Below are 23,314 nucleotides of genomic sequence, written 5' to 3'. Positions count from 1 at the left end.
ACTACGATGCATCTCATAAATCAGGGAATAATAAATTCATGAAATGATTAATTGATCCGCATAGTAAAATGTCATGGATAATATTTCGAACTTGATATTATTTATTTCGCGTGGCGATATTAAACGGATTATCTTATACAGAAACTGAGGTACATGGGTATATCGTAGAGTTCATTTCAAACACACGTATTCTGTGTTTTACAGCAAGAGACATGATCAGCTTAAATAAAAAATAGTTTAGATTTACATCGTGGTAAAACCTCAATTTGCCTGCACTAAATAAATCAGCAAAGAGGTTCATTGTATACGGTTAAATTTTTAAAATGTTCAAAACCATGTTAACACTCGAGTTTTCGACCCTTCGACAAAATTACTTAAGGCAGCGCTCAAATAAAACTGAGCCCACGTAGCCACCTCGCATCGCTTTCATGACGTTGGTTTCAAAAAGTCTTCGATTTGACTGGAGGACATCGGCGGCCTCTTTGTTCAAGGGGTCTTCAGGGTTTGGTTCCTGGAAAAAAGGCACAAAAGGCATTTTATTATTAGACGCGAACTCACAAAAATGCTCACATTCCACAAATTCCTCAATGTATCAAATGCCAACTTACCAGGAAGAGATACTGAAGCCCGTACACTATCGAATTAATAGTCAGCACAGGTTTCCAGTCTTCTCGTAAAATGTTGAGACAAACGTTCCCTTCCAAATCGATGTTCGGATGATAAACTTGCGTCTCACACTTTACTTTGGGGGGTTCATGTGGATAATTCTGTCCAACCTTGAAATTGAAGACGAATCGACCCCCCTTGTAAAATCCTTCATCTGGGCAAATGTTCAACTTGAAATTTAACAGGTCATCCGCATCCGGAAAGTCTGTTGTACAGGTTTTCGGGAGATTCAATTCATTCAAATCTGCAACCAAACCAGTCAACAATTAATCACTGATTAAAATCATCACCTTATCATTATTTTATTTTATTTTGCTTACCCTTCATCACACGGAGCTGTGCAGGGGATGACCTTTTCTGGCTCGTCGATGTGGTAGACACCTCCCCATCCTTTTTCTGCTGTTTCAAGGAGAATAACTTGATCATTTTTTATACCTTATCCGACTACTAATTTGTTTCAGAAGAAATACTACTTAATTCCACTAATTTCACTAATATAACCAGTGCACAATTATCCTTTACTTGTACACCAGCAGCCTTCCCTGGCGAGTGAAAAGTGCTTTGTGAGTCAAGTCAAATCAAGTCAAACAAATTCTTTTCTCCGCAAGGGGCGTATTCCAGTGATCAAAAGGATTGGGGTCAAACTCACCAAAGCCTGTGCGTGCTACGCCACTTTTTTCCTCCTCTTGAACAAATAAAAAAATGAAAATTTTGAATTTCCATGCATTTCCAGGAATTTCTGTAAATTAATTAAATTAGTTAATTCATTTGTTAGTATTTACCTTAGTTGTACAAAAATTTCAGGATTTATGGCTAGAAATAATTAAAATGATGATGAATCATCATCATTGATGATATGCTGATGAAGCGATTGGAGGTTAATTATTTAAATTTCATTTAATGTAATGTATGTATTTTAACTACACATTTTTGTAGTTCTTACTTCATAATGGTATTAATTCATTTTTAAAAATTTGCCCACTGGACTCGACTTTTTGTGGCGATGATCTGAAATACTCTGACGTTCTGAAAATGCTTGGGGTTGGAACCGTTTTTTACAGATTATTTGCTCCAAGCTCGTGATCACTACAATTTAAAAAAATAATTATGATTAGTATTAAAAACAATTAATTTGAATTAATTGGTGAATGCTTACCCGTTGTCACTCTTTGTTTTCGTTAGCTTCAGATTTATTATTATTTAGTGAACGGCAAGCGGTGAGTGAGATGTTGTGCGGCGGCTAGCTCACTCACTCACTCACCAGCCACCACGTGCAAACGACACAATTCACCTAAATTGTTCTTATTTAATTGTTTTAAGCGTAATTAAATTAGAAACAAAAATATTTTACACGTGCACTCGTCGATAAGTACAATGGGTGAAAGTTTTGGGGGCAGTGTGGACATGACGTCGGAGAAGGAAAAGGCCACCTCGACTCAGGACCAACTCCGTAAGAAAAAATAAATTGAATTGAATTGTAGCAAATATTTAATTATTTATTGTTAATTTCTCATTCTAAATTATCCCCTAGGAATCTGGGACGCCCTTCTCGAAGTCAGGATTCGGATGCAGAGAATTCTATTAGAAGTTAACAAGTTGCCACAGACGGAGACATTTAAACGCGTCGTGGAATCACCATTATCCAAAGATGTTAAACTCCCGGCGTCATCTAACAAGGCGCTGTCCAACGTACAAGAGTTTGTCGATAACTTACTCAATTTGCAGGTAAAGTAAAGCAGTTTGATTAAATTTCACGTTACAAAAGCAGTAATCATTCTATTAATTAATTATGTTTCTATTATTTAGGAGGTAATGACTCTCAATAACCCCGAAACTAATGGTGCCATCAACAAGAAGCGCAAGGCGAAAAGCGGCAATGATAACGACGACGAAGATGAAGGGATTGATGACGATGAAGAAATTACCAGTGAGGAGGATGAAGGAAAAGAGGACGATGAGAAGGAAGAAGAAATGGAGCTGAACTCTGAAGATGACAAAAGTGAAAGTGATGAAGACGTCCAAGAAAAGAAGAAGTCGACGACCGTGGCGACAAAGGCATCAACAACGCCACCAAAAAAGAAGAAGAGAAGATTGGAAGAGTACCATAAACAAATTGACACCGAGTTCAAAAAATTTGACTCCTACAGGAATGACATCATTCAAAAATGGAACGACAAAACGCAAATGGCCTTTGGTAAATTTCGCAGCAAGGGCTCCGCCGGTCCTCAGATACCAACTTTAAAGCAAATCTCACATATTTTATCTGACAAGGAAAGATTAATTAAACGAACTCAGGTGAAAAGGACGGCTTATACGACGATTGGAAAACCTGACGCGAACATACAACCAAGCGAGAGTGCGCAAGATGAAGAAATTTTTGACGACGATGACTTTTACCATCAGTTATTAAGGGAATTAATTGATAGAAAAACGACCAATGTGCAAGACCCCGTTCAGCTTAGTAGACAATGGTTAGAATTACAAAAGTTGAGGACAAAATTGAAACGTGTAGTGGACACGGATGCGAGTAAAGGTAGAAAAATTAGGTATGATGTGCACCCCAAACTTGTAAATTTTATGGCCCCTCAAGATAATTGTGTCATGTCTGAGGGTGCTGTGAAAGAACTTATGAGTTCGCTGTTTGGAAAACAACCATCAAATTAAATAGTACTCTAGACTTGTAATATTTTCTTTTTACAAAGGATCCAATAAATCAATTTTATTATATATTTAAAATTTTTGACAAGTTTCTTATTTCATTTCGCTGTATAAATATGGAATAGGCGTATTATTATCATCAATTTATGAAAACGGTAGCGTCATCGGGCTTGGATTTTGAAGATAGGACATCACAACGGCAGAAATACTTAACCTGCATATCGGACAATAAGTAAATCATGAAATCAGAGGACTCTAATAACAATCAAATCTTAATCAAAAGTTAATTTCTTTAATTTACATGAAACTGCTAAAAATCTGCTTCGCATCATCTTGCAATCTTGACGAGGCAAACCCAATACAGGAACAATAAATTGCAATCCAAGCGCACCACTTCATCTAAAAAAAATGAACCAATTAAATTAAATTTCAGGATAATTATTAGTTAGTTATTAGTTGGGAAACAATTTGTTGTAACATATTTTTTTTAATCTGTCCCTTCATTAATTAATTGCTTACTCTCATCATTAATCCAAACATGCTAAACAACATTCCAATAACGCTCATATAATCGGACGTGAAATCTTCAAAGATAAGCCCGGATACTCTGAATCTATTTAATTACAAAAAAAATCAATATTTAACAAGAAGATTAGAACTTTACCGAACTCAACGAAAATATATTCTCCCAGAGATCCGTGATTAATGAATTTTTTTCTGGGATTAAGGATTAAGGATTAATGTTATTCCGGGATTAATTAAATAATTCAATTTGGTGGGATTAAGGATTAAGGATTAATTCAAAATTCTCTGAGATTCGGGATTAAGGATTAAGGATTAATTAATCCTGATTAATTCTTGATTAAGGATTAATATTATTATTATATTACTCCATTTAATGCAGTTTAATTGTTTATTGTAGCACATAGGAATATTGAAACATCAAATACATACAAAACAGACAATGTATAGGACTTTTGCATGTCAAATGTGAAGTAAAATTTGATGTTGGCCTAATATTAACACCAATTATGGCACACATTGGTGCAAAAGCTATGCGCCTGGCCTATAAAGAGCCGCTGAATTTGTCAATTTGTTCGACATCAAACAATCTGCCGGTGAAGATGAACGGCAAATTTTTCAGCTCAGTCAGATCACTGTTAACCATGATTAACGACTGAATCAGTATTTTTACGGAAGCAACAATTTAAAGTTAAAGAATTCAACACATCTTAATTTCGGGAGAGGACAGTAGAAAGAGTGGAAAAATATCGTATGTTTGAGAATATGTAATGTTAGTGTTACTTCACTCCATTCTCAGTGATTATTCTCTTGCGAGACTTAATCCTAATCGTGATTAAGAATTAATAATTTGGATACGCTTTGTCGGGATTAAGGATTAAGGATTAATGGCGTGGAAATATTTCGTCGGGATTAATGATTAAGGATTAATTGCATACAATTTTTTGTCGGGATTAAGCATTAAGGATTATTAATCCTTAATCCCAATCCTTAATCCGTTAATCACGATTAATTAATCACGGATCTCTGTAATTCTCCTTACCGTCGAACCTTATCCTTCTTCCTTGGGTCCGGTTTCTCCATCCCGGGACGAAACGATGTCGACATTTCTATTTTAAAAGATTAACCGCACCCTTATTTCTTTTTAATTGCTCTAATTTAATAAACTTCCGAAATTGTATTGGTGCTGACTCGTCTCACTTTTTGGTGTTCCCACTGCTGAAGGATTGTCTTTGTCTCTCTTTGCTGGGTACACGCTTTAAAAGCTGTATTTTTTACTGGGAGAATTTAGTGATAAGTGTTTAACGATAAAATGAAGCCTTGGACATGGTATGGTTGTATAATTTCGATAAGATTAATAAGACGAATGCAGTGAGTGGAACCGGATGTAAACAACGAACGTCCCGTCCAAAGTCATTTGTAAATCTCAAGTTTAGTTAAAATGAGACACGTGCATACTAAAGTTGACAGTTGTACTTATTTCGCAAAATAAGGATGCACCTCTTCCAATTATTTTGCATATTCGTCTCAATCCGTCATATCCGGTCGGAACATTGTCCCAATGACGATTTGGAGTTGGAATTGGACCTGGACCAATTGAGAATTGCGGCACAAGTGGATAAAAGATTTCTAAGTTTTGCTCTAGACTCATTTTTATTAGGGGATCATTGGCGCAGGACAAATTTAAGGTGACAACCGAAACTGAACAATTCTTAACTTTCATAATAAAACCCTTGTAAAATAAAAAACAAACAAATATGTTTCTTAATGAAATCCGTCGTTGAATACTAATCTAAAATATATACAAACCCGTTTCGCACAGGGACCCCAAGTTGATCTCATTAACGAAGCAGTTGACCCCTGCATACCTCCGCGTGGGAGGAACTGACCAAGACAACTTGATATTTTGTCCCGGGGCAAAATTCGGAAATGGTAACACCACTAACTTATGTGTTAAATATAATTGCAATTAATTTTCGGGAATATCTGAACGAAATTTCTCATAAATTTTCATAGTTCATGATAACACGATCGATGCCTTGCCTTGCTCAACAACACGGGAGAGTAAAAACTCAACGATTCCAATAACAGGTACAAATTTTACACACAAATCTATCAATAATTATGCATTCTCTTACATAAATACTTGAACTTATTAGAATCGGATATAAAAGAACTCGGCCAATTTGTCAAGGTCACCGGGGTCGACTTGGTGTACGGACTAAATGTCCTGGAACGACATGGAGGACAATGGAATCCTGCCAACTCTGTTCGTCTAATGAATTACATGGATGCGCTGGAAATTCCAGTGGCCGGTTGGGAACTAGGAAATGGTTAATATTTTCATTTTCATAAATCAATCGTCACCCCAGAATTCATAACTTGCTTTAAAAATTCCCAACATTTATATTATGAATTTCAGAACCGCTCCGATTTCCAAAAGTGTTCAACAAATCTGTACGAGCCGGATCGTTGGGGAGAGATTTCAACCTTTTAAAGTCTCTCCTTTCTCAAATCTCTCGATACTCGAACTCTGCAATTTTTGGTCCGGATGTCACCAGCATTAGAAAGGCTGGATCCCCAGCTCTGCACTTTTTAGCAGAATTTCTCCAAGAATGTGACAACTCCACTTTATCGGGAGGAGTTACATTTCATGAGTAATGAATATTAATACAAATAAAATGCGCACGTACTGGATATTAATCACGGAAGGATTAGTTTTGTTATCTTTTTCTCCGCAGCTACTATTTTTCCGGCTCAACCGCAACCATCCTCGACTTTCTCGATGTTAGAATTATGGATAAATTGACGACCAGGATTCAACTGGTGAAGAGAATTGTTCGGACACGTTTCCAACAACCAGATATTCCTCCCTTATGGCTAGGTAAACATGTCGCATACATAAATATTACTTGATTTATGATACAAATTTCCATGAAAAAAAACTACAGGGGAAACAAGTACCGCTTTTGGAGGTGGTTCCACAAATATATCGGATCGTTTCGTCGCCTGTTTTACGTGGGTAAGTAAATAGTGGGGAGAAACAGTGGCCGCGGAAGGGTGAGGGGGCAAAGGGACAATATTCCCACGGTTATTCGATGTTCCCATCATCTTCCCATGTTATAAAGTTTCCCTAAATGTCCCCACAGCTTCCGCGGCCACTAAAAATATTTAAAACTATGCCCGCATCCTTAAAATAAGACGAATTCAGCTCGATAAGTTGGGACAAGCCGCTCTGTCCGGAGTTGCCGTCGTGGTTCGGGAAGCCTTGTCTGGGAACAAGAACTACGGACTTCTTGATAAGACGACTCATCCAACCCCGGTAACAAAATAATTTCCCCATTTTTTCAGACAATGAAATAACAAACAAACAAGCCAAACTAATTATTTAATGGAATAAACATGTCCATTTCATTCAGGGCTACTTTGTTTCCCTTCTGTTCAAACGACTCGTAAGCCACATCGTTCTCACGCCACTGGGGGATAATTTTGTCAGACTTGATGCCGCAAAAAATAACAGGACCATTCGATTTTATCTTCATTGTGACACAGAATTGAGGGGAGGTTCGTATGTATAAAAAATCATTAAATACGTCAATAAATTATTTCAGACTGTCAATAATTTATGTAGGCGTCGTCGTATTTGGGATGAATCTGAACACTAATCCGGTCAAGGTACGGATAAGCACGGGTGGAAATATGGGGCCGGCTCGGATCTACGAATATTTGCTGACACCACTCAACGACGATTTGGAATCCAGGTAGTAGTCCAAATTATACCAGTGGCCGCGGAAGTCGTGGGGACATGTGGGGACATTAACATTGTAGGATAGAGGAGGGCGGGGTTTATGTAAGAAGGGCAGATGATGCGACATCGAACAACCGTGGGGACATTGTCCGCGGCCACTGAATTACACAAGTAATTAAATAACTAAATAATTAATGCATCATTTCCTTAAATGCGCCAGGTTTTGCACGCTGAATGGCCGAATCTTGAAGGTCGGACATGGGGGAATAATTCCTAAATTAATCCCAACCCTGAGACAAGAAAGTTTTTCAGTTCCATCACTATCACTGGGATTCTGGGTTGTTAGCAATGCAAATGTCTCATTTTGCGCAAGGTAAGGAAGTAAAATGAGACATCGTAGGTGAAAGCGATGGGATTTTTCGCTCGTTATAGAATATTTTCCTTACATAAACTTAATAAATTGTGGAAAAAAATCAAATACAAAATTTTGTCTTTTCTACACGGTTTCAATTTCCTAGTAAAAAATTCTTCTTTATTTATTTCGACTTGTTGCATTCAACAACATAACATGACATTTATTTACCCTGAGAAATCTTACCTAATACTGAAATTACGTACGTATTTCTCGTACCATTCAGGTAGACGGACCCATTTCGTTGGTAAAATATAAAATCCAGTAAAAAATGCATACCTGCACATTTCACACAAAAGAAAATGTGTGGATGTGGATGATGGATTGGACAAATGTTGAGTTCCTATTCTTTTCATCCATCCAACCTTCTCAAAGGTAGTAAAAGACTTGCATTACGTAACAGCCGAACCAGACAATAATAAATGTAATCCTTGAACTAAAAGGTTGAGGGTACATTAAAAAGGTATCATTTCGTGACAACTGCGTACGCACTAGGAGAAAAAAAGCGTCTCAATTTTACCACGGTCGTCCCCTATCCCACGCTTCTGTCCTGCGAAAGACGACCAGAAATGGCCGCGGAAGGTTGAGGGGACAGGGGGACAATGTCCCCACGGTGGTCTGATTATCCCACAATATTAATGTCCCCACGGCTTCCGCGACCAGTAGTAGAAAAATTAGCCGTATACTATCGCGATGAAATTGCCAATTCCGAATTCGCAATAAAACCCAAATCACATTATTGGCAAACCTATGCACAAGGTATTTCCTGCTTTTGGGTGTTTATGCATTTATTTGCAGACACCATTTTCACTTGAATTCCAATCTGCCTGAGTGAGTGAGATTGCCATTGGTCATAAAGTAAATAATAGGTAGTCGTATATATCTAGTCTTTGGTACTAAATTCTACCAATCTCCCCAAAATCTGGTAATAAACAAACAAGCCTCCACGCCAGGATGAACTTGGTGCTAAAGCATAACCATCCAACCAACCAACCAACATCATTAAACAAGGAAGTAAGTAAGTAACTAATCCTTCCTCGTAAATAGGTTGCTTTACACTCTCCTCCATAATAAAACTGTGCTCGTCTCGATTGGATTTATATTTTGTCAGGTTTAAGGTTCTCTCTCTCTCCTAATAAAAGTGAGCCTTGAAGCCCAATAAGTACATGAAATGAAGGGAAGAGCAGCACCACGACTAAATAACCCAAGGATTCCTCATTGTTACCACTTTTCTGAGGCGAACAATGCATGAAAACTAAAAAGTGAGAATTGCACACATTTTTTAAGTCGCTGTCTCAACTTATCCTCCGCAAAGGAACGTGACGATTTTCACTTTCTCATTAAATAAAACTCATTGTGTAGCTAAATAACTGTGGGGGGAAAATGAGAGGAAGTTGTCGACTTCTCACTCTCTTTTTGACCATACCAAAAAGCAAACCTTGTGCCGTATTATTTGTTGCCTGACTGATTCGCATTCTCTGCAAGAATTTCATAATAATGGAATTCTACTGCATTTCCCTTGCATGCAAGGTGCAATTCTTCCACATTTTTATGCATAAACTAAACTTGGCTAAAACTCCTCGTCCGTATTTACTGCCCTTGCTTTGCTTGCTATTCTCTCTCTTTCCTTTCCTATCCTAACTAATATGCATTCACAACCATGAATCCTGCACATTCATAACATGCACGTAGTCAACCTCCCCAACCACTAAAAGCAAAACTCTTTAATACCTTGGCTTTAAGCGAAATACGTAACGAACTAGAGCCAGTCAGATAGCTCAATCAGTTTATATATGCTCTCCACTTACTAACCAACGCTATAAGCTAACCATTGATTACGTACGTATGACCTCGTCTGTAGTAAAAACCTTATGCAAGATGGAACATTCACCCGTGATGTTAAAGTTATCCTACGTCTTGGGCCAGGACGCCGTGTCGGGGTCACATTTGCCCTGTCTGCTCCCTCCCCTCGTCTCATCAGACTTTATATATTCTCTGGTATCTCTGAGTGAGATAATATGGGAAAAAGGGGCCTATTGTATGTATGTAATGCTAGTCTGGTCTGTAGAATTCTTGACGATTCACTTCACTCGCACCATAACGCTGAGGAAGGAAGGGTGTGCTTTTTGCCTTACACACATTTATTCCCACACGACGACGACGACGACTAAGTCGAATACGAATCTCTCTCTCTCTCCAGCAGCACTTGCTTTCCGTACAGTTTTTTTTTCCTTTGTTCGAGGCAGGAGGGCCCACAACCAAACCACCAGGAAGAAGACGAAGGGAGACTTTCAGGCCAATATTATATTTTGGTTCTCTTTCTGGCTCAAAAACTCTCTCCGACTCGAGAGCTCTTCTCACTCTTTTGGTCGCCATCATCGGGCTTTCTCCTCCTCCGACTTGGACTTCTTCCACCAACCAAGCATCCAAGCAAGGACGACTATTTTTCCCCGTTTTTTCTGTTCACCACCAACCACACCCACCCAGAGAAAAGAAAGAACAAAACTTTTGTCGCCTTGTCCTGTGTCCTCGCCCCACAGAAAAATTGAACCTGCCGACTGAACCCAGGGTTGTGCAGGTCGGGTCAAGGCCAGCCAAGTTTATCGGTTATTTTACCCCGTTTTCTGTTCACCAACCACACCCACCGAGACAAAAACTGTGACAAACAAGAAAAAAAAGTGAACTCAGGTCGGGTCAAGGCCACCAAAGTTTATCGGGCGGTGATCAAATCGGAATTTTTTCCACGATCGTCACCACTTTTACGGTACGGACGGTGGTGGTGGTGGAGGAAGAGACAAATTATAGTTAAAGTTAGTTAACTAATGGTGGTGGTGGTGGTGATTTAATTTCCATTTCGTGTCAAGTTCACAAGTGAGAATAAAGAATTGTTGTTGTATTGCTGCGGAAGGCGTTTCTTTCTTCTGCTCAGCAGAGAAAGTTCAAACTGGAGGAGGAAAAGAAAAAAAATAATCAATAATTCCTAATTTTCTCTCTTCAGTTTGTTGATACCATCGTTCGTTCGTTCGTTGAGTTCGTTCCGAGAGGAGGACCAAGTCACCAATTGTGCTTGAAATAAATAATAAAAAACAATCATTTAAACCAAATTTAAAAAAGACGGATATTCAAATTATTAGTGTAGGGTAAAATTTTAAGTGAAACAATAAATAACTAAAACTAGAACAATCATTCGTTTCCAAAGAATAATAAGAAAGAAGTTTGAAACATTTTTTCCGTGTGCTCAGAAATAAAAAATCTTTGCGTTGTCCTGTTCGTGTTTACTTTGTGAATTGGGGGTGTATTTTTGTGGATAGCAAGCAAACAACGGAGGAGAAAGTGAGTGAGTACATATACAATGGATGAATTGTTTACAATGGGTGTGAGGATAAGGTATTAATTTATATTTTTTGATAAGGTTGAATAAATCGGGGAAAGAATTCTGCGAGGATGAATTTCATGACGGAAGGTGTTGGGACGACGGTGAGTGTCAATACGGTCGAGTGTGATGGCTACGAGGTCAAAAATCTGCTCTCCAGTGAACTCGGTCTCCATTCTTCGAGGGGGTTTTTGGCCGAGAGCTTCGTCCGACCCCCGGTCACGATTTCGATCAAGTTTCCACTCTGCATTGAAGTCAGTCATATTGTTATCAATCCTAAATTGGGGAAGCAAATTACATCCGCAATTTTGATCCATACGGAGACTAGTTATCGGGTAGGTGTCGCGTAAAATTATGCGAAATAATGGTGTAAAACTTGGGATTTATTTTTTCCCGTTTGGTTTTAGAGCTGGACAAAAGAGAACAACGGACCAATTTCGAGCCACTTGGTTGCCAAAGAATTCATCAATACCAGTCCGATCCCAAATGTAATTGTGTTCAGAAATCCGAGATTTGTTCTACGACGACCTTTCGCTTCTCTTCCACTTGATCATTATCAAAGATATAGGAATCATGATGTCATTTACAATCTTAAACATCCAGCATTTAATGTGAGTTTAAATCAAATGTGTGGACCACGCGAGATTAAGTACTATTATTAAATTTCGATTGTTGTAATATTTGTCTTAGGCCAATCAAAGAGTTGTTGGAATGGAAATTTCCATTTTACGTGTGGCAGGGTCTTCCGTGCCTGCTCTGGGAGGTTTACAAGTTTGGGGACAACCTTGCATTCGGTGTTCTCAAGATGAAGTGAACAAAATTTACAAACAATGGTCTCGTATTTTACGAAGAGGTCCAGATTCCTTTCTTAATCCTCAAGTTCAAACTACCGACTCTTCCGTAAGTGTAATGCAATTTTTACACTCAAGTATTTCAAAAAATCAAATTAAGATACGTATAATTAAATTAATAGTATATAATTAAGTAATTAAATTATAATTATTCTACCAAAACAGGATGAGGGGACACCGGCCGCAAAGAAACCAAAACTTTCCAACAATACGTCTTCAACGTCTACACCTTTCTCCGTTCCGGACGATTTCTTGGACGCTATTACTTATGAAATTATGTGTCAACCTATTCGACTTCCTTGCGGACTTGCCGTAGACGCACTAACTCTTGAAAAGTACTACGCAGAAGAAGCAAAGTTTGGTCGACTACCAAACGACCCCTTCACCGGAGTCACGTTTAACGATACCTTCAAACCCTTGGCAGACTCGGCCTTAAAGTCTCGAATTAACACCTTTATCCTCCTCAACCAAAACGAACCATCCCTTAGTGACATACCTCGCACACTTGGCGGCATGTCTCGGAGTGGTCCTATCACTCGACACGGAGGGGACACGAACACGGCTTGCTATCAATCCTTCCGTAATCCAAACTACAATCCTCGACTTCCAAATCCTAACAATTCGGTCTCAACCAAAAAGAGTAGTTCATGCACCGTTACGAATGACAATGGCTACGACAGCGCGGATGATTTTCACGATACCGGTTTCACCCAAAATTGTATTACCTCCTCGCATCATAATTCTGCCCAGAAACCTGCTGCAGCAACTATGCGAGACATGATGAGTACGGATGATCACATGAACTACGAACTTCTCAAAATGCTATCGGGAGGATCCAACTACTTGGCCAAGATCAAACCGAAAATCAACTTGGAACGCAATTGTAAAGATTGTGGACTCGTGATGAACTTGACTCGGGGAATCTCATCCTTTTACATTGGTCTCTGCGACCATGTAATCCTCTGCAAAATCTGTCTCTCCAAGACGGATAAGCAAGCACGGAAAACTTGTAACCAATGCGGCACTGAGTGGAGAGCTAAAGACTGTTTGCGCATATTTATTTAAACAAATTAATAGTATCTAGTTAGTTAGTTTTTGACGGGTGTGTGGGGAGGAGGCAGTAGTTAGGGAGCCATTTAGCCTTTACACTAATTATGCTCACGTGGTATCCTACAATTCTACAATGATTTCTTTTACTTCCCACCAACAACAAGCAAGAAAATGTGAAGAACTCATCCACAAAAAACCACAAACATCTACATAAATCTACCTACAAAACTTACTCAACGACAACTTAGCTATGCATTCAACTACAGTAAATTCTGTAGCCTCTCGTGTAACGCAGCAAATAATCAATGTTTAATATTTAAGATCAACGTATTTGTCGTCTTTTGAAAATTTGCCATTTTGTGAATCTTTCCTCATCGTCTAGTAAATATGTATCAAACGTATCGTCGTCAAAATAACAAACATCGTCTGTAACATTTCGTTCCTATAATTAACAACTTGTTGTATAGAGAAAATCTTCTTCCAAAATTAACCAAAGTATGAACCATAAAATTAGCAAATACTATACATACATACATAATTTTAGTCCAGGCCAAAAAAAAATGTAACAACAAATTCGAATTGAGATTAGAAAAAAAATTGTATTATCATACTGATCAACTAAATTTATGATTTCATTGCGTCATATCACATCTCTTAATTTTGTAACAAGTATACCAAGAATGATTATTATGACACCTGTATAAAATTAACTCTAGTATATATTTGGCGTCGGTCGTGTGGGTAAATGTGGTACGCGTGCGTTTATGATCTGGTGACTCAAACTAAGCTTTAACTAGAAATTCAGAAACATAATTTTTTGAAACACCTTATACAACGTAAGAAAAAATACATCGACAGTATCGTCTTCTCTCTCTGCCTCTCCTCCATAACATAATTTGATGGCTTGTATGATGATTGACGAAGAACCAATTTGACATTATTACAACGAATGAATGTCATAATTATGCCATTTCTTTCACTGTCACTTCACTGCAAATACTTTATTCTTTCTGGTTCTTCCTCGAATAATAAGTGAGACATGTATTTTATGATCGATCAATTGTTGTGGTATGTTTTAGCCATCATATAAATACATAATAATAGCAATATAGCTCTTATTGTTGTCGGTCGCTGATGATTTATTTATTATACAATTTTGTGTTATCATGTTCCTTGCAATTCAATTCATGACCTTCCACAGCTACAAGTATTCGACACACACATTATTTATTTATTTTTAATTGTTACTATTATGTAGGTAATATTATGCATGTCAGTAAACACAATCCAGTGAACGATAGGTCAGTTTAAAAGTTTGTTTAATGTTGTTAAAGTGAATTTTTTAATTATGTATGTGATCACGTTTCGTACGACAATTTTCGAATGAGATTGGTTTAGTTTAGTTAATTATAAACGTTAATTATGAAGTAAAATTCAGATTAAGAAGAAGATCTCATTACCTCAGTTTAACTAAATAGTTGCATGGTTTTTCTATGTTAATTTGCTTTCTGGGTGAGAAACGGGTGGTTTGGTTTGCTTATTTGGTGATTAATTGATGAATGGATGAATTTTATGCTTGTGCTTTCAAATTGATCACTATTTATGACTAATTAGACCACCCTCACTCACCCAGCAGCAGCTCGCCAAGCCAAAACTATTGCATTTAAAGAAAAGATTACCATCATTATGTATGAAATGAATATATTGTTCTCCATGTAACAAATTAGACGACTTATTTACAAATTATTTAATTAAAAAGTTATGTTCAATGTGTTATTTTATAATTAATCAGGGGTACTTAAATAAATAAATAAATAAATGCTGAAGAATATCATGATACATGTGGTTATTCATTTATTTTGACATCGGAGATATGGAAAAATTTGCATGCAAAACAAAGGTAAAACGTATATTGGAATTAATCTTTTTAAGGACGTTACATACATAAGCACTACTCGATTTCAGGAAATTTTGGCTTCTATCCATATATGCCCTACGCCTTCCTCAACCTCGAATGGAGAAACTTCTATATGCACACGCTTAATATGACAAATATGAAAATGCTACAATACCCTTATGCACAACGGACTTTCATCGTTTATTTTCTCAAGGCTACCACCAAGGACCAAGGGTGATCAGGACCTCGAAGACTGGACCCTATATGCCTCCAATCAATGCAGTCTTAAATTGCATGTGCAACATTCAATTATCATTTGCATGAAACCATTAAAATAATACTGAAAATTATCTATAAAAAAACACTTATCTCAAAAATACAATGTGCCGTCAACAAAATGACAAAGTAAGATATCAAAATTTGAAATATTGTTTGAAGTTAATAAAATGCTCTTAAATATCGCCATTTCAGGCAATTGAAGAAAAGTATTCGACTCATTACGTCGTACCAAGAAATCGTGACAACACGTTCCGAGAAAATCTAGAAAACCGTAAGTGTTTCGTTTAAGCTGGAAATCATATACCTTTAAGTTTATCATTACAGTTTCATTTTGAATAATTCATTCGAACGTATGTTTACTAGGGAGACAGCACAAATTTACTTACATACAGTATAAAATTGCAAAAATCTTGTATCACAACGACAAATGTCGCGAGGCTCGGTGGATTTCGGAAGACTCAGGGCAATCCTGTAAGTTTTTAAGCTAGATTTACATAAGTCACTTTATTTTATACATGTTTCCAATTATTGTCTTTCTTTAGTCTCCGCTGCTAAAAAAGCTTATGATGGTATGTACAATGCCAGTGGCCGCGGAAGCGATGGAACAGAGAGGCAATGTCCCTACGGTTGTTCGATGCCCCCATGATGGGGGCCCCATCATCTGCCCATCTTATATAAACCCCTCCATATATGTCCCCACCACTTCCGCGGCCACTGTGCACAACTCGATTTGCTGCATTTCGTTTGGAACGGTTTATTATTCTACATTGCAGAAAATCATAAGAAGGAAATCCGAAAAATCGAAAAGCTATGGAACGATTATCAAGTATACCGGGACCGGGTAGTCATATCACTCGGTTTAGAAGCCACCAACACCCTGGAAGAAAGGTATGGTGCTAAGGTGGAAAGAAAAGTTATGAAAATCGAAGCATTTGAAGCCGCTCAAGATTTCCAGCATTTCTCCTTATTTAACCATTTAGTCTTTCTTCTAATTATGTTCACGTGGTATTTATAGTGATTTCTTTTACTTTAAATCAAAAGCAATGTGAAAAAATTATCGACAAAATCATAAAGCTACAGTAAATTTTGTTGCCTCTCGTGCAAATAATGAATGTTTAATACGTATATATCAACAACATTATTTGTCGTCTTTTAAAAATTTTCCAATTTGTGAGTCTTTTCTAATCGGCAAGCAAATATGTATCAAATTGTATCATCATTATAGGTATCCAGGCAAATATTGGGTGTAACATTTCGCTTCTATAATTAATAATTTGTACACACAAATTTATTTGTTACATTTAAACTTGCTTTTAAATAAAGAAAAGATTACCATCATTCTGAATATTGTTGTCCATGTAGCAAATTATTATCATGACTTATTTACAAATTATGCAGAAAATTATGTTCAATATGTTATTTTATAGTTAATCAGGGGTACTTAAATAAATAAGTACTGAAGAATATCATGATACATGTGTACCGACAGGTTCTTCATTTATTTTGGGGTTGACATTGGAGTAAACTGAAAAATTTGCATGCAAACAAATTGGAATAAATCTAAACTTACATATGTACGTAATGGATTTTAGGAAATTTAGACTCTTTTATATAGAATATGCGTATACCAAGATACACATAAACGCATACACGATACACGATACGCATATTCTTATCATACTCTTATCTTATTCTCTACGCATGCGAAAGGATTCCTCAACCTCGAATGGAGAAATTGCTATATCCACGCTCCCTTAATATGACTTTAACTCATCTAGTATGAAAATGTCCAAAATTCTCCAACGTGGCTATCATTTCCAACAACATTTTGTATGAGAATAAAGATTTCAGCTTTTAGATTTCAAATTCCAGAAGTGACGACGTCGGAAAAAGTTCTCTGAAAATGCAATGCGTCTAAATGAGCGTCGGGTTGACTTGACTTGCATATTATTTATTCATCATTTTCAGCTGAAGCGTTTAACCTTTGTCTCTAAATTTCGTATATATATCTACTTTTATGAATATAGCATAAGCCTGATATATATATGAGGATGACCATACAACAAATATCTTGATGCCACAATACCGTTATGCACAATGGACTTTCATCATTTATCTTCTCTAGATAGAACGCAACCTTTTTCTTTCAAGGGTACCACCAACGACCAAGGGTGATCAGGACCTATATCCTATTCCTTCAATCAATCTAGTCTTAAGTTGCCTGCAACCAAGGTTCACATTCAACCGATCATTTGCATGAAACCATTTAAACGATATTGAAAATCATCTTAAGAACAATGTGCCGTCAGCAAAATGACAAAGTAAAATATTGAAATTACCGTTGTAAAAAAATATTGTTTGAAGTAAATAAAATATTCTTAAATACCCACATTTTAGGCAATTGAAGAAAAGTATTCGACTCATTACGTCGTACCAATAAATCGTGACAACACGATCCGACAAAATCTAGCAAACCGTAAGTATTTCGTTTAAGCTGGAAATCATATCCTTTAAGTTGATCATTACACTTTCATTTTGTATAATTCATTTGGAACGTATACTATTTTTGCTAGAGAGACGGCACAAATTTACTTACACAGAGTATAAAATTACAAAAATCTTGTATCATAACGACAAATGTCGCGAGGCTCGGTGGATTTCGGAAGACTCAGGACAATCCTGTAAGTTTTTAAGTTAAATTTAAGTCCCTTTATTGTTATTACACATTTTTATTGTTTCCAATTATTTTCTTTTTTAGTCTCCGCTGCTAAAAAAGCTTATGATGGTATGTATTACAAGCAGTGGCCACGGAAGCGTGAGGGGACAGAGGGACAATGTCCCCGGTTATTCGATATCGGCATCATCTGCACATCTTATATAAACCCCTCCCTCCCCTATCCTGCATGTTTATGTCCCCAGATGTCCCCACCGCTTCCGCGGCCACTGTGCACAACTTGACTTGCTGCATTTCGTTTGGAACGGTTTATTCTACATTGCAGACAATCACAAGGAGGAAATTCGAAAAATCGAAGAGCTAAGGAACAATTATCAGTTATACCGGGACTGGGTAATCAGATCACTCGGTTTAGAAGCTACAAACAGCCTGGAAGAAAGCTATGATGCTAAGGTAGAAACAAAAGTCAGGAAAATCGAAACATTTGAAGCCGCTCAAGATTTCCAGAATTTCTCCTTATTTAACCATTTTGTCTTTTTTCTAATCATGCTCACGTGGTGTTTACAATGATTTCTGTTACATACTTCCCATCAACAACAATGTGAAGAAACCATCACAAAACTACAGTAAATTCTGTAGCCTGTCGTGTAGCGAAACAAATCATAAATGTTCAATGTTTAGGAACAATATTTATTGTCGTCTTTTAAAGATTTACATGTAACATGTAACAAATTAGTGACTTGTTTACAAATTATTTAAAAAGTTAAGTTCAATGTATGATTTTATAATTAATCAGGAGTACTTAAATTAATAAATGCTGCAGAATATCATGATACAGCCTACCGACAGCTTGTTCATTTATTTTGGCATAAAAGTTTTATGATAAAACCTAAGCAGAGACAATTTTACTCGAATCCCTAAAGAATTTCCGGTGATCAGCTACTTACAGATATTTCTGAACACTAATCCTAAGGAAAAACTATTTGTAATCATATCACAAAATTTATGATGGCTTAAAATCTGCGCAGTTTTTCTTCTTCCGCATTCACAAGTATGTCCACATTTGTATAATTTTGAAGGATTATACACCCCGTTTTCTTATCAAAGTATAAGCATCAGTCTTATCTTAATCTGTATTATTCATACCTACCCATCCATCCATCCATCAAATAATTCATATATATGATTGTCATTTTCATTTCATTTATAAAATATTTTTCTTAATTTCCTTTCTGCAAAATGCCCGTCATTCGGCACAAATGTGCACAAATGTGCAAAGCAAGCAATGAACTGAACTTTAGTCAAGATCGGACATCATATCTCAGGTTCAAGGCACTTTTCATATGAATCTCATTTTTCATCTGGCACTCTCTCGAGCTGACGCCTCGTTTTTTTTATCTGACATGTGTGTGCCAATAATCGTCAAAGTGTGGAATTCTAAATTGTGCAAATTCAATTTAATCGGGCAAAAATCAAAATATTGAAGAAAAGAGAGACCTTCGATTCAACAGGTAACACGCAATTGAGGAGAGACCGCATATGTACGTATGACTGCCTAAATACGTATGCACCAGTGAATTTATGTATGTAAAAGGATGAAAATCATGATGAAATTCAGTGCTTCTTGCGGGTTTGCTACTTGCAAAAATAAGAAATTCGAGGTGCAAGAAACTGGGAGAAAGTGCAAGAAATATGCGTTATCTAGTAATTTCTTGCACCTTGCATTTCTCCCAGGTCAAAATATTTACCTGCAATTAAGAAACCACTTTCTTCTTCCCGTTATTTCTTGCAAGGGGTTACCTGCACCAGAAACACTGATGAAATTTAGGCGATGTGGAAACTTTATGGTTGAACGTTGTTTCTTAATCACTTTTATACATATGCACACGTTTTATTATGACGTAACATTTTCCGGAGAAATTTCACCATGACATAATTCTTTGACATGGCGAAAGGTTAAGTCCTCTCCTGGTTTGTCCTTCTTCTATAATTGAATGTGAAACAGGGCATTGTTCATGCATATCTGGTGCAATGATGCTCCTTGCATGTGTCCACATATTTATGTACATATGCACGTATATAGTTTAGTAAAGTTGCATATACATAGGTCCACGTCCTGCCCTGTCATGATGTCGAGTGGAGGAATTGCATTACACTTTTGCCATTATTAAATATTATTAAGAATCGCCCATATATTTTTTCTGTTCTCATTTCATTTCATTTCATTTTGCTGCCAAGTTGGCAACCAAATACTTATAAAGTGCACATGCATGATGTGATGATGATGTAGATTCATATGTACATACATACATTCATAAATATTATGTCGAACCACACACAACAACACGATTTATTATTAACAAATAAAATTTGACTTGTTCATTATTCTTCAGAGCAGAATTTTAAGGTCAATTGTCAACGGTATCCGACACACATAATAATCTAAAAAAAGGGATGTAAGTAAGTGTGTAAAGTAAAACTCGTCATGTCGATTGTTTTATGTGTGTAACCTTCAATACATTTAGATATTTACAGGCTTTTCCAACTCTCTCTTATGTACATACGTACCTACGCAAAATAATACGCGATGGGGAGGGGTGTGGTTTGGCGTGTGTCCCATTAATACGTATTTATCCCTCATTGTCCATACATATACTTTATTTTGTAAAGTAATCAAAAGTAGGCAAATTTCTTGTAAGTACTTACTTAATGCCGACTGGAATAAAGGAGCAATTATTTGTATTGACAATTTATACATACATAATTCCAATCCAACTCCTTCCTCGTGACATAATAAGTATACATTACATACATACGTAGTATTGATTTTGGTTTTCCATATTTTCCATAAATAACGATATTATATTTGGGTAAAAATTACACATGGACATGCAGACAGGTGCCTCGTGCCGACCTGTTCCGTAACGTAATGTAATCATGTTGACAATACGAACCAGTGGCTGCGGAAGACGCCGTGGGGACATTAAGATAGGGACGGGTTTATATAAGATGGGGAGGTGATGCCGACATGTGGGGACATTGTCCTCCCCCTGTCCTTCCGCGGCCACTGGACAATACACACACACGAAAATAAAATGACAAACCCGTGGCTGACCGGCCTTTCTTTCGGCTAAATGTCAAAGCTACATATACATTGTGCTCGAGAGTGGTGAAATAGGTAGCAAATAGCAAATATGCCAGGCTTGGGGACCGAAATACCTCGGAACGAACCAAAAATAAACGTTATCAGTAAACAAACTGGTGGTGGACAACAAGTCAAATAAAATTTCTAAATATGATTGATGATATGCGCATTATAAGTTTTTAGTACATTTTCGTTTTCGAAAAAATTCTTGGCATTTTTGTATTACACAATTTATTTTCGTGTTTCTTGTATTGTATTGTGTGCAAAAAAAACGTAATAATGATTCGACTGGTCATGTTACATGCATTGATATGATGACGAACGTGGGCCAGTGACGTAAATCTATTAATTGTAAATAAGTACATACATGCATACTGAACATAACTATAGGTTAATTTTAAATAGGGTATTTATTTACTTGAACCCGTTTAGTATTCGCCATGCTCTGGATTGTAAGGTTATTTTCCTCCCCGGTATTTATATTGTATTATTACCAACAAACAATAAATACATAAATCGTCGTCGTCGTTCTATGTCCTCATGCATGCACATTATTCATGAGTAGTGAATGCAAATGTGAACCGTAATGAAATAAATGGAGCCTTGTGGTTGTCTTATTCCACTCAGATATTGATGAACTCTGACATTTCTCACATTAAATGAAATGGGTGCATGCATAATAAAAAAACGTGTTCAATATCATATCGATGATACGGATCCAAATTACATATCCGTCCGTTCGTCAGCAAGAAGAGAAGAAAAAAAGAAGAGAGAGAATTAGAATAATAAACGGGCTGAAACGAAGGAGAAAAAGTGGTGGCATGTATTAAAATGTAAAATGAGACTGGATGAAAATTAGGTGAGTTATGACCTTTGACCTCATCTTTAAGGTCATGGAAGCGTGGGGACAGACAGAGGGACAATGTTCTCAAGATTTTTCGATGTCCGCATCATCTGCCCATATATGTTATACATTATATAAACCCCTACCTTCCCTATTCAACAACATTAACGACCCCAAATGTAGGACATTTCATGTCCCTCAGCTTCCGAGGCCACTGGATCGGAGGTCAAAAATATTGAAGGCGTTGGTTTCGTGGCAAAATTTCCTTTAAAATGACACCCCATATGAAAATTAAGGTTAAATTTAATCTTGGACCACACCCCCTCGCGTTTATCCGACTGATGTCATTATCGAGCTTGACCGAGAACTAAAAATTATAACCCATGTCGAAAACGGGGTTTGATTATGTTCTGCACATATCCTTCGTACAGACGGACAGACAAACCGATCACAGTACGCAGCTCACCCCACTTAATAAAGGATCCTTCCCATGCCTCCTACTTATTTAGATAACATTGGCCATATCCCAATAATCCCGTCTAACTGAATGAATATGTACATATTCATAAATAAATACCCATTCATTTCATAACACAATCAACGATATCGGTCGGTCGGTGCGTTTATTTGTTCCTTTCTTCTTCTTCTTCTTCTTGTATAACAGCGTTTTATGAGGACATGACATGCTTTTGCATATCGTGAAGTGAAGGAAACGAAAAAGAAGAACCACATTAAATTAAGAAGAAAACGGTTAAACTTCGTTTAGAGTTACACATGCCATCATTTTCCAGGAGAGAGACAAACAACCCATTAAATTTCCATTTCATATGCGGCCAGGCCATCCTCGCCGTTTATATAAGTAATTTTCAGTTTGAAATTCAACTTTGATATGGTAAACATGCATTTAGAAAAAAACGGGGTATTATTTGAGGCTGGATGAGTTCACAAAGTTAAACTAAACGAGTTGTTGTGCATGTGTAATGAATGATCAAATGTGGTCGTTCTTATATATCGATTCTATCCAGGCATGAAACTCAATCACCAACCAACCAACCAACCAACTAACTAAAAGAACAATGCATAATATCCATTTTTCTGTGTTTCATCTCCTTTGATTCTTGCTGATTGGGCTGAAATGTGGGATCTGGAATTTGTCCCTTTTTGTCCGCTTTTTGGCTCTAAAAGAAATTACGTA

General features: G+C 37.0%; 6 protein-coding genes across 8 annotated transcripts; 4 read left to right on the top strand and 2 right to left on the bottom strand.

Moving 5' to 3' along the window:
• Positions 1–71: 71 nt before the first annotated feature.
• On the bottom strand, positions 72–1,241 carry LOC110856730 (NEDD8-conjugating enzyme Ubc12). The gene is made up of 3 exons (XM_022105257.2): positions 987–1,241; positions 609–910; positions 72–511 (listed from the first exon to the last, which is right to left on the bottom strand). The coding sequence occupies exons 1-3, from the start codon at positions 1,090–1,092 to the stop codon at positions 371–373; spliced, it is 549 nt and encodes a 182-aa protein (XP_021960949.1). The 5' UTR covers positions 1,093–1,241; the 3' UTR covers positions 72–370.
• Positions 1,242–1,896: 655 nt separating this feature from the next.
• LOC110856886 (protein AATF) lies at positions 1,897–3,402 on the top strand. Its single transcript, XM_022105471.2, has 3 exons — positions 1,897–2,116; positions 2,198–2,391; positions 2,473–3,402. The coding sequence occupies exons 1-3, from the start codon at positions 2,041–2,043 to the stop codon at positions 3,328–3,330; spliced, it is 1,128 nt and encodes a 375-aa protein (XP_021961163.1). The 5' UTR covers positions 1,897–2,040; the 3' UTR covers positions 3,331–3,402.
• On the bottom strand, positions 3,353–5,054 carry LOC110856887 (protein Asterix). The gene is made up of 4 exons (XM_022105472.2): positions 4,889–5,054; positions 3,844–3,937; positions 3,626–3,723; positions 3,353–3,538 (listed from the first exon to the last, which is right to left on the bottom strand). The coding sequence occupies exons 1-4, from the start codon at positions 4,951–4,953 to the stop codon at positions 3,469–3,471; spliced, it is 327 nt and encodes a 108-aa protein (XP_021961164.1). The 5' UTR covers positions 4,954–5,054; the 3' UTR covers positions 3,353–3,468.
• A 251-nt stretch (positions 5,055–5,305) lies between these two features.
• On the top strand, positions 5,306–8,093 carry LOC110856956 (heparanase). Its single transcript, XM_022105547.2, has 11 exons — positions 5,306–5,534; positions 5,669–5,778; positions 5,863–5,937; positions 6,006–6,179; positions 6,269–6,503; positions 6,588–6,730; positions 6,798–6,868; positions 7,058–7,168; positions 7,266–7,410; positions 7,478–7,607; positions 7,815–8,093. The coding sequence occupies exons 1-11, from the start codon at positions 5,341–5,343 to the stop codon at positions 7,969–7,971; spliced, it is 1,545 nt and encodes a 514-aa protein (XP_021961239.1). The 5' UTR covers positions 5,306–5,340; the 3' UTR covers positions 7,972–8,093.
• Positions 8,094–10,111: 2,018 nt separating this feature from the next.
• Positions 10,112–15,111, top strand: LOC110856760 (RING finger protein 37). Of its 2 annotated transcripts, none has more exons than XM_022105302.2 (5): positions 10,112–11,339; positions 11,419–11,714; positions 11,787–11,990; positions 12,070–12,279; positions 12,396–15,111. In XM_022105302.2, the coding sequence occupies exons 2-5, from the start codon at positions 11,451–11,453 to the stop codon at positions 13,293–13,295; spliced, it is 1,578 nt and encodes a 525-aa protein (XP_021960994.1). In that variant the 5' UTR covers positions 10,112–11,339; positions 11,419–11,450; the 3' UTR covers positions 13,296–15,111. The 2 variants fall into 2 exon arrangements, with proteins under 2 accessions (XP_021960994.1, XP_021960993.1); XM_022105301.2 differs by having other exon boundaries at positions 10,112–11,343.
• A 2,507-nt stretch (positions 15,112–17,618) lies between these two features.
• LOC110857008 lies at positions 17,619–18,967 on the top strand. 2 transcript variants are annotated; one of them, XM_022105605.2, is made up of 5 exons: positions 17,620–17,777; positions 17,854–17,932; positions 18,030–18,137; positions 18,215–18,241; positions 18,456–18,967. In XM_022105605.2, exons 1-5 carry the CDS (start codon positions 17,754–17,756, stop codon positions 18,698–18,700), a joined length of 483 nt encoding a protein of 160 aa, XP_021961297.1. In that variant the 5' UTR covers positions 17,620–17,753; the 3' UTR covers positions 18,701–18,967. The 2 variants fall into 2 exon arrangements, with proteins under 2 accessions (XP_021961298.1, XP_021961297.1); XM_022105606.2 differs by lacking the exon at positions 18,215–18,241 and having other exon boundaries at positions 17,619–17,777.
• Positions 18,968–23,314: the final 4,347 nt, after the last annotated feature.

Source organism: Folsomia candida, unplaced genomic scaffold (genome assembly GCF_002217175.1).
Source record: "Folsomia candida strain VU population unplaced genomic scaffold, ASM221717v1 Fcan01_Sc017, whole genome shotgun sequence".
NCBI classification, from domain to species: domain Eukaryota; kingdom Metazoa; phylum Arthropoda; class Collembola; order Entomobryomorpha; family Isotomidae; genus Folsomia; species Folsomia candida.
This window is presented reverse-complemented; position numbering and strand designations above follow the sequence as displayed.

What these genes read in the sequence shown, in the direction of transcription:
- LOC110856956 (XM_022105547.2), top strand. Translation starts at nt 5,341, where the DNA reads ATGCACCTCTTCCAATTATTTTGCATATTCGTCTCAATCCGTCATATC. An exon ending in CTCAACGATTCCAATAACAG is followed by an intron (nt 5,938 to 6,005) that starts GTACAAATTTTA and finishes TGAACTTATTAG; the next exon opens with AATCGGATATAAAAGAACTC. An exon ending in AACGACGATTTGGAATCCAG is followed by an intron (nt 7,608 to 7,814) that starts GTAGTAGTCCAA and finishes TAAATGCGCCAG; the next exon opens with GTTTTGCACGCTGAATGGCC.
- LOC110856887 (XM_022105472.2), bottom strand. Translation starts at nt 4,953, where the DNA reads ATGTCGACATCGTTTCGTCCCGGGATGGAGAAACCGGACCCAAGGAAG. An exon ending in AAGAAGGATAAGGTTCGACG is followed by an intron (nt 3,938 to 4,888) that starts GTAAGGAGAATT and finishes GTAATTAAATAG; the next exon opens with ATTCAGAGTATCCGGGCTTA. An exon ending in TGTTTGGATTAATGATGAGA is followed by an intron (nt 3,724 to 3,843) that starts GTAAGCAATTAA and finishes CATTTTTTTTAG; the next exon opens with ATGAAGTGGTGCGCTTGGAT.
- LOC110856886 (XM_022105471.2), top strand. Translation starts at nt 2,041, where the DNA reads ATGGGTGAAAGTTTTGGGGGCAGTGTGGACATGACGTCGGAGAAGGAA. An exon ending in CTCGACTCAGGACCAACTCC is followed by an intron (nt 2,117 to 2,197) that starts GTAAGAAAAAAT and finishes ATTATCCCCTAG; the next exon opens with GAATCTGGGACGCCCTTCTC. An exon ending in ATAACTTACTCAATTTGCAG is followed by an intron (nt 2,392 to 2,472) that starts GTAAAGTAAAGC and finishes TCTATTATTTAG; the next exon opens with GAGGTAATGACTCTCAATAA.
- LOC110856730 (XM_022105257.2), bottom strand. Translation starts at nt 1,092, where the DNA reads ATGATCAAGTTATTCTCCTTGAAACAGCAGAAAAAGGATGGGGAGGTG. An exon ending in ACAGCTCCGTGTGATGAAGG is followed by an intron (nt 911 to 986) that starts GTAAGCAAAATA and finishes GTTTGGTTGCAG; the next exon opens with ATTTGAATGAATTGAATCTC. An exon ending in GGCTTCAGTATCTCTTCCTG is followed by an intron (nt 512 to 608) that starts GTAAGTTGGCAT and finishes CCTTTTTTCCAG; the next exon opens with GAACCAAACCCTGAAGACCC.
- LOC110857008 (XM_022105605.2), top strand. Translation starts at nt 17,754, where the DNA reads ATGTGCCGTCAGCAAAATGACAAA. An exon ending in CCGACAAAATCTAGCAAACC is followed by an intron (nt 17,933 to 18,029) that starts GTAAGTATTTCG and finishes TATTTTTGCTAG; the next exon opens with AGAGACGGCACAAATTTACT. An exon ending in TGCTAAAAAAGCTTATGATG is followed by an intron (nt 18,242 to 18,455) that starts GTATGTATTACA and finishes TCTACATTGCAG; the next exon opens with ACAATCACAAGGAGGAAATT.
- LOC110856760 (XM_022105302.2), top strand. Translation starts at nt 11,451, where the DNA reads ATGAATTTCATGACGGAAGGTGTTGGGACGACGGTGAGTGTCAATACG. An exon ending in ATACGGAGACTAGTTATCGG is followed by an intron (nt 11,715 to 11,786) that starts GTAGGTGTCGCG and finishes GTTTGGTTTTAG; the next exon opens with AGCTGGACAAAAGAGAACAA. An exon ending in TTAAACATCCAGCATTTAAT is followed by an intron (nt 11,991 to 12,069) that starts GTGAGTTTAAAT and finishes TATTTGTCTTAG; the next exon opens with GCCAATCAAAGAGTTGTTGG.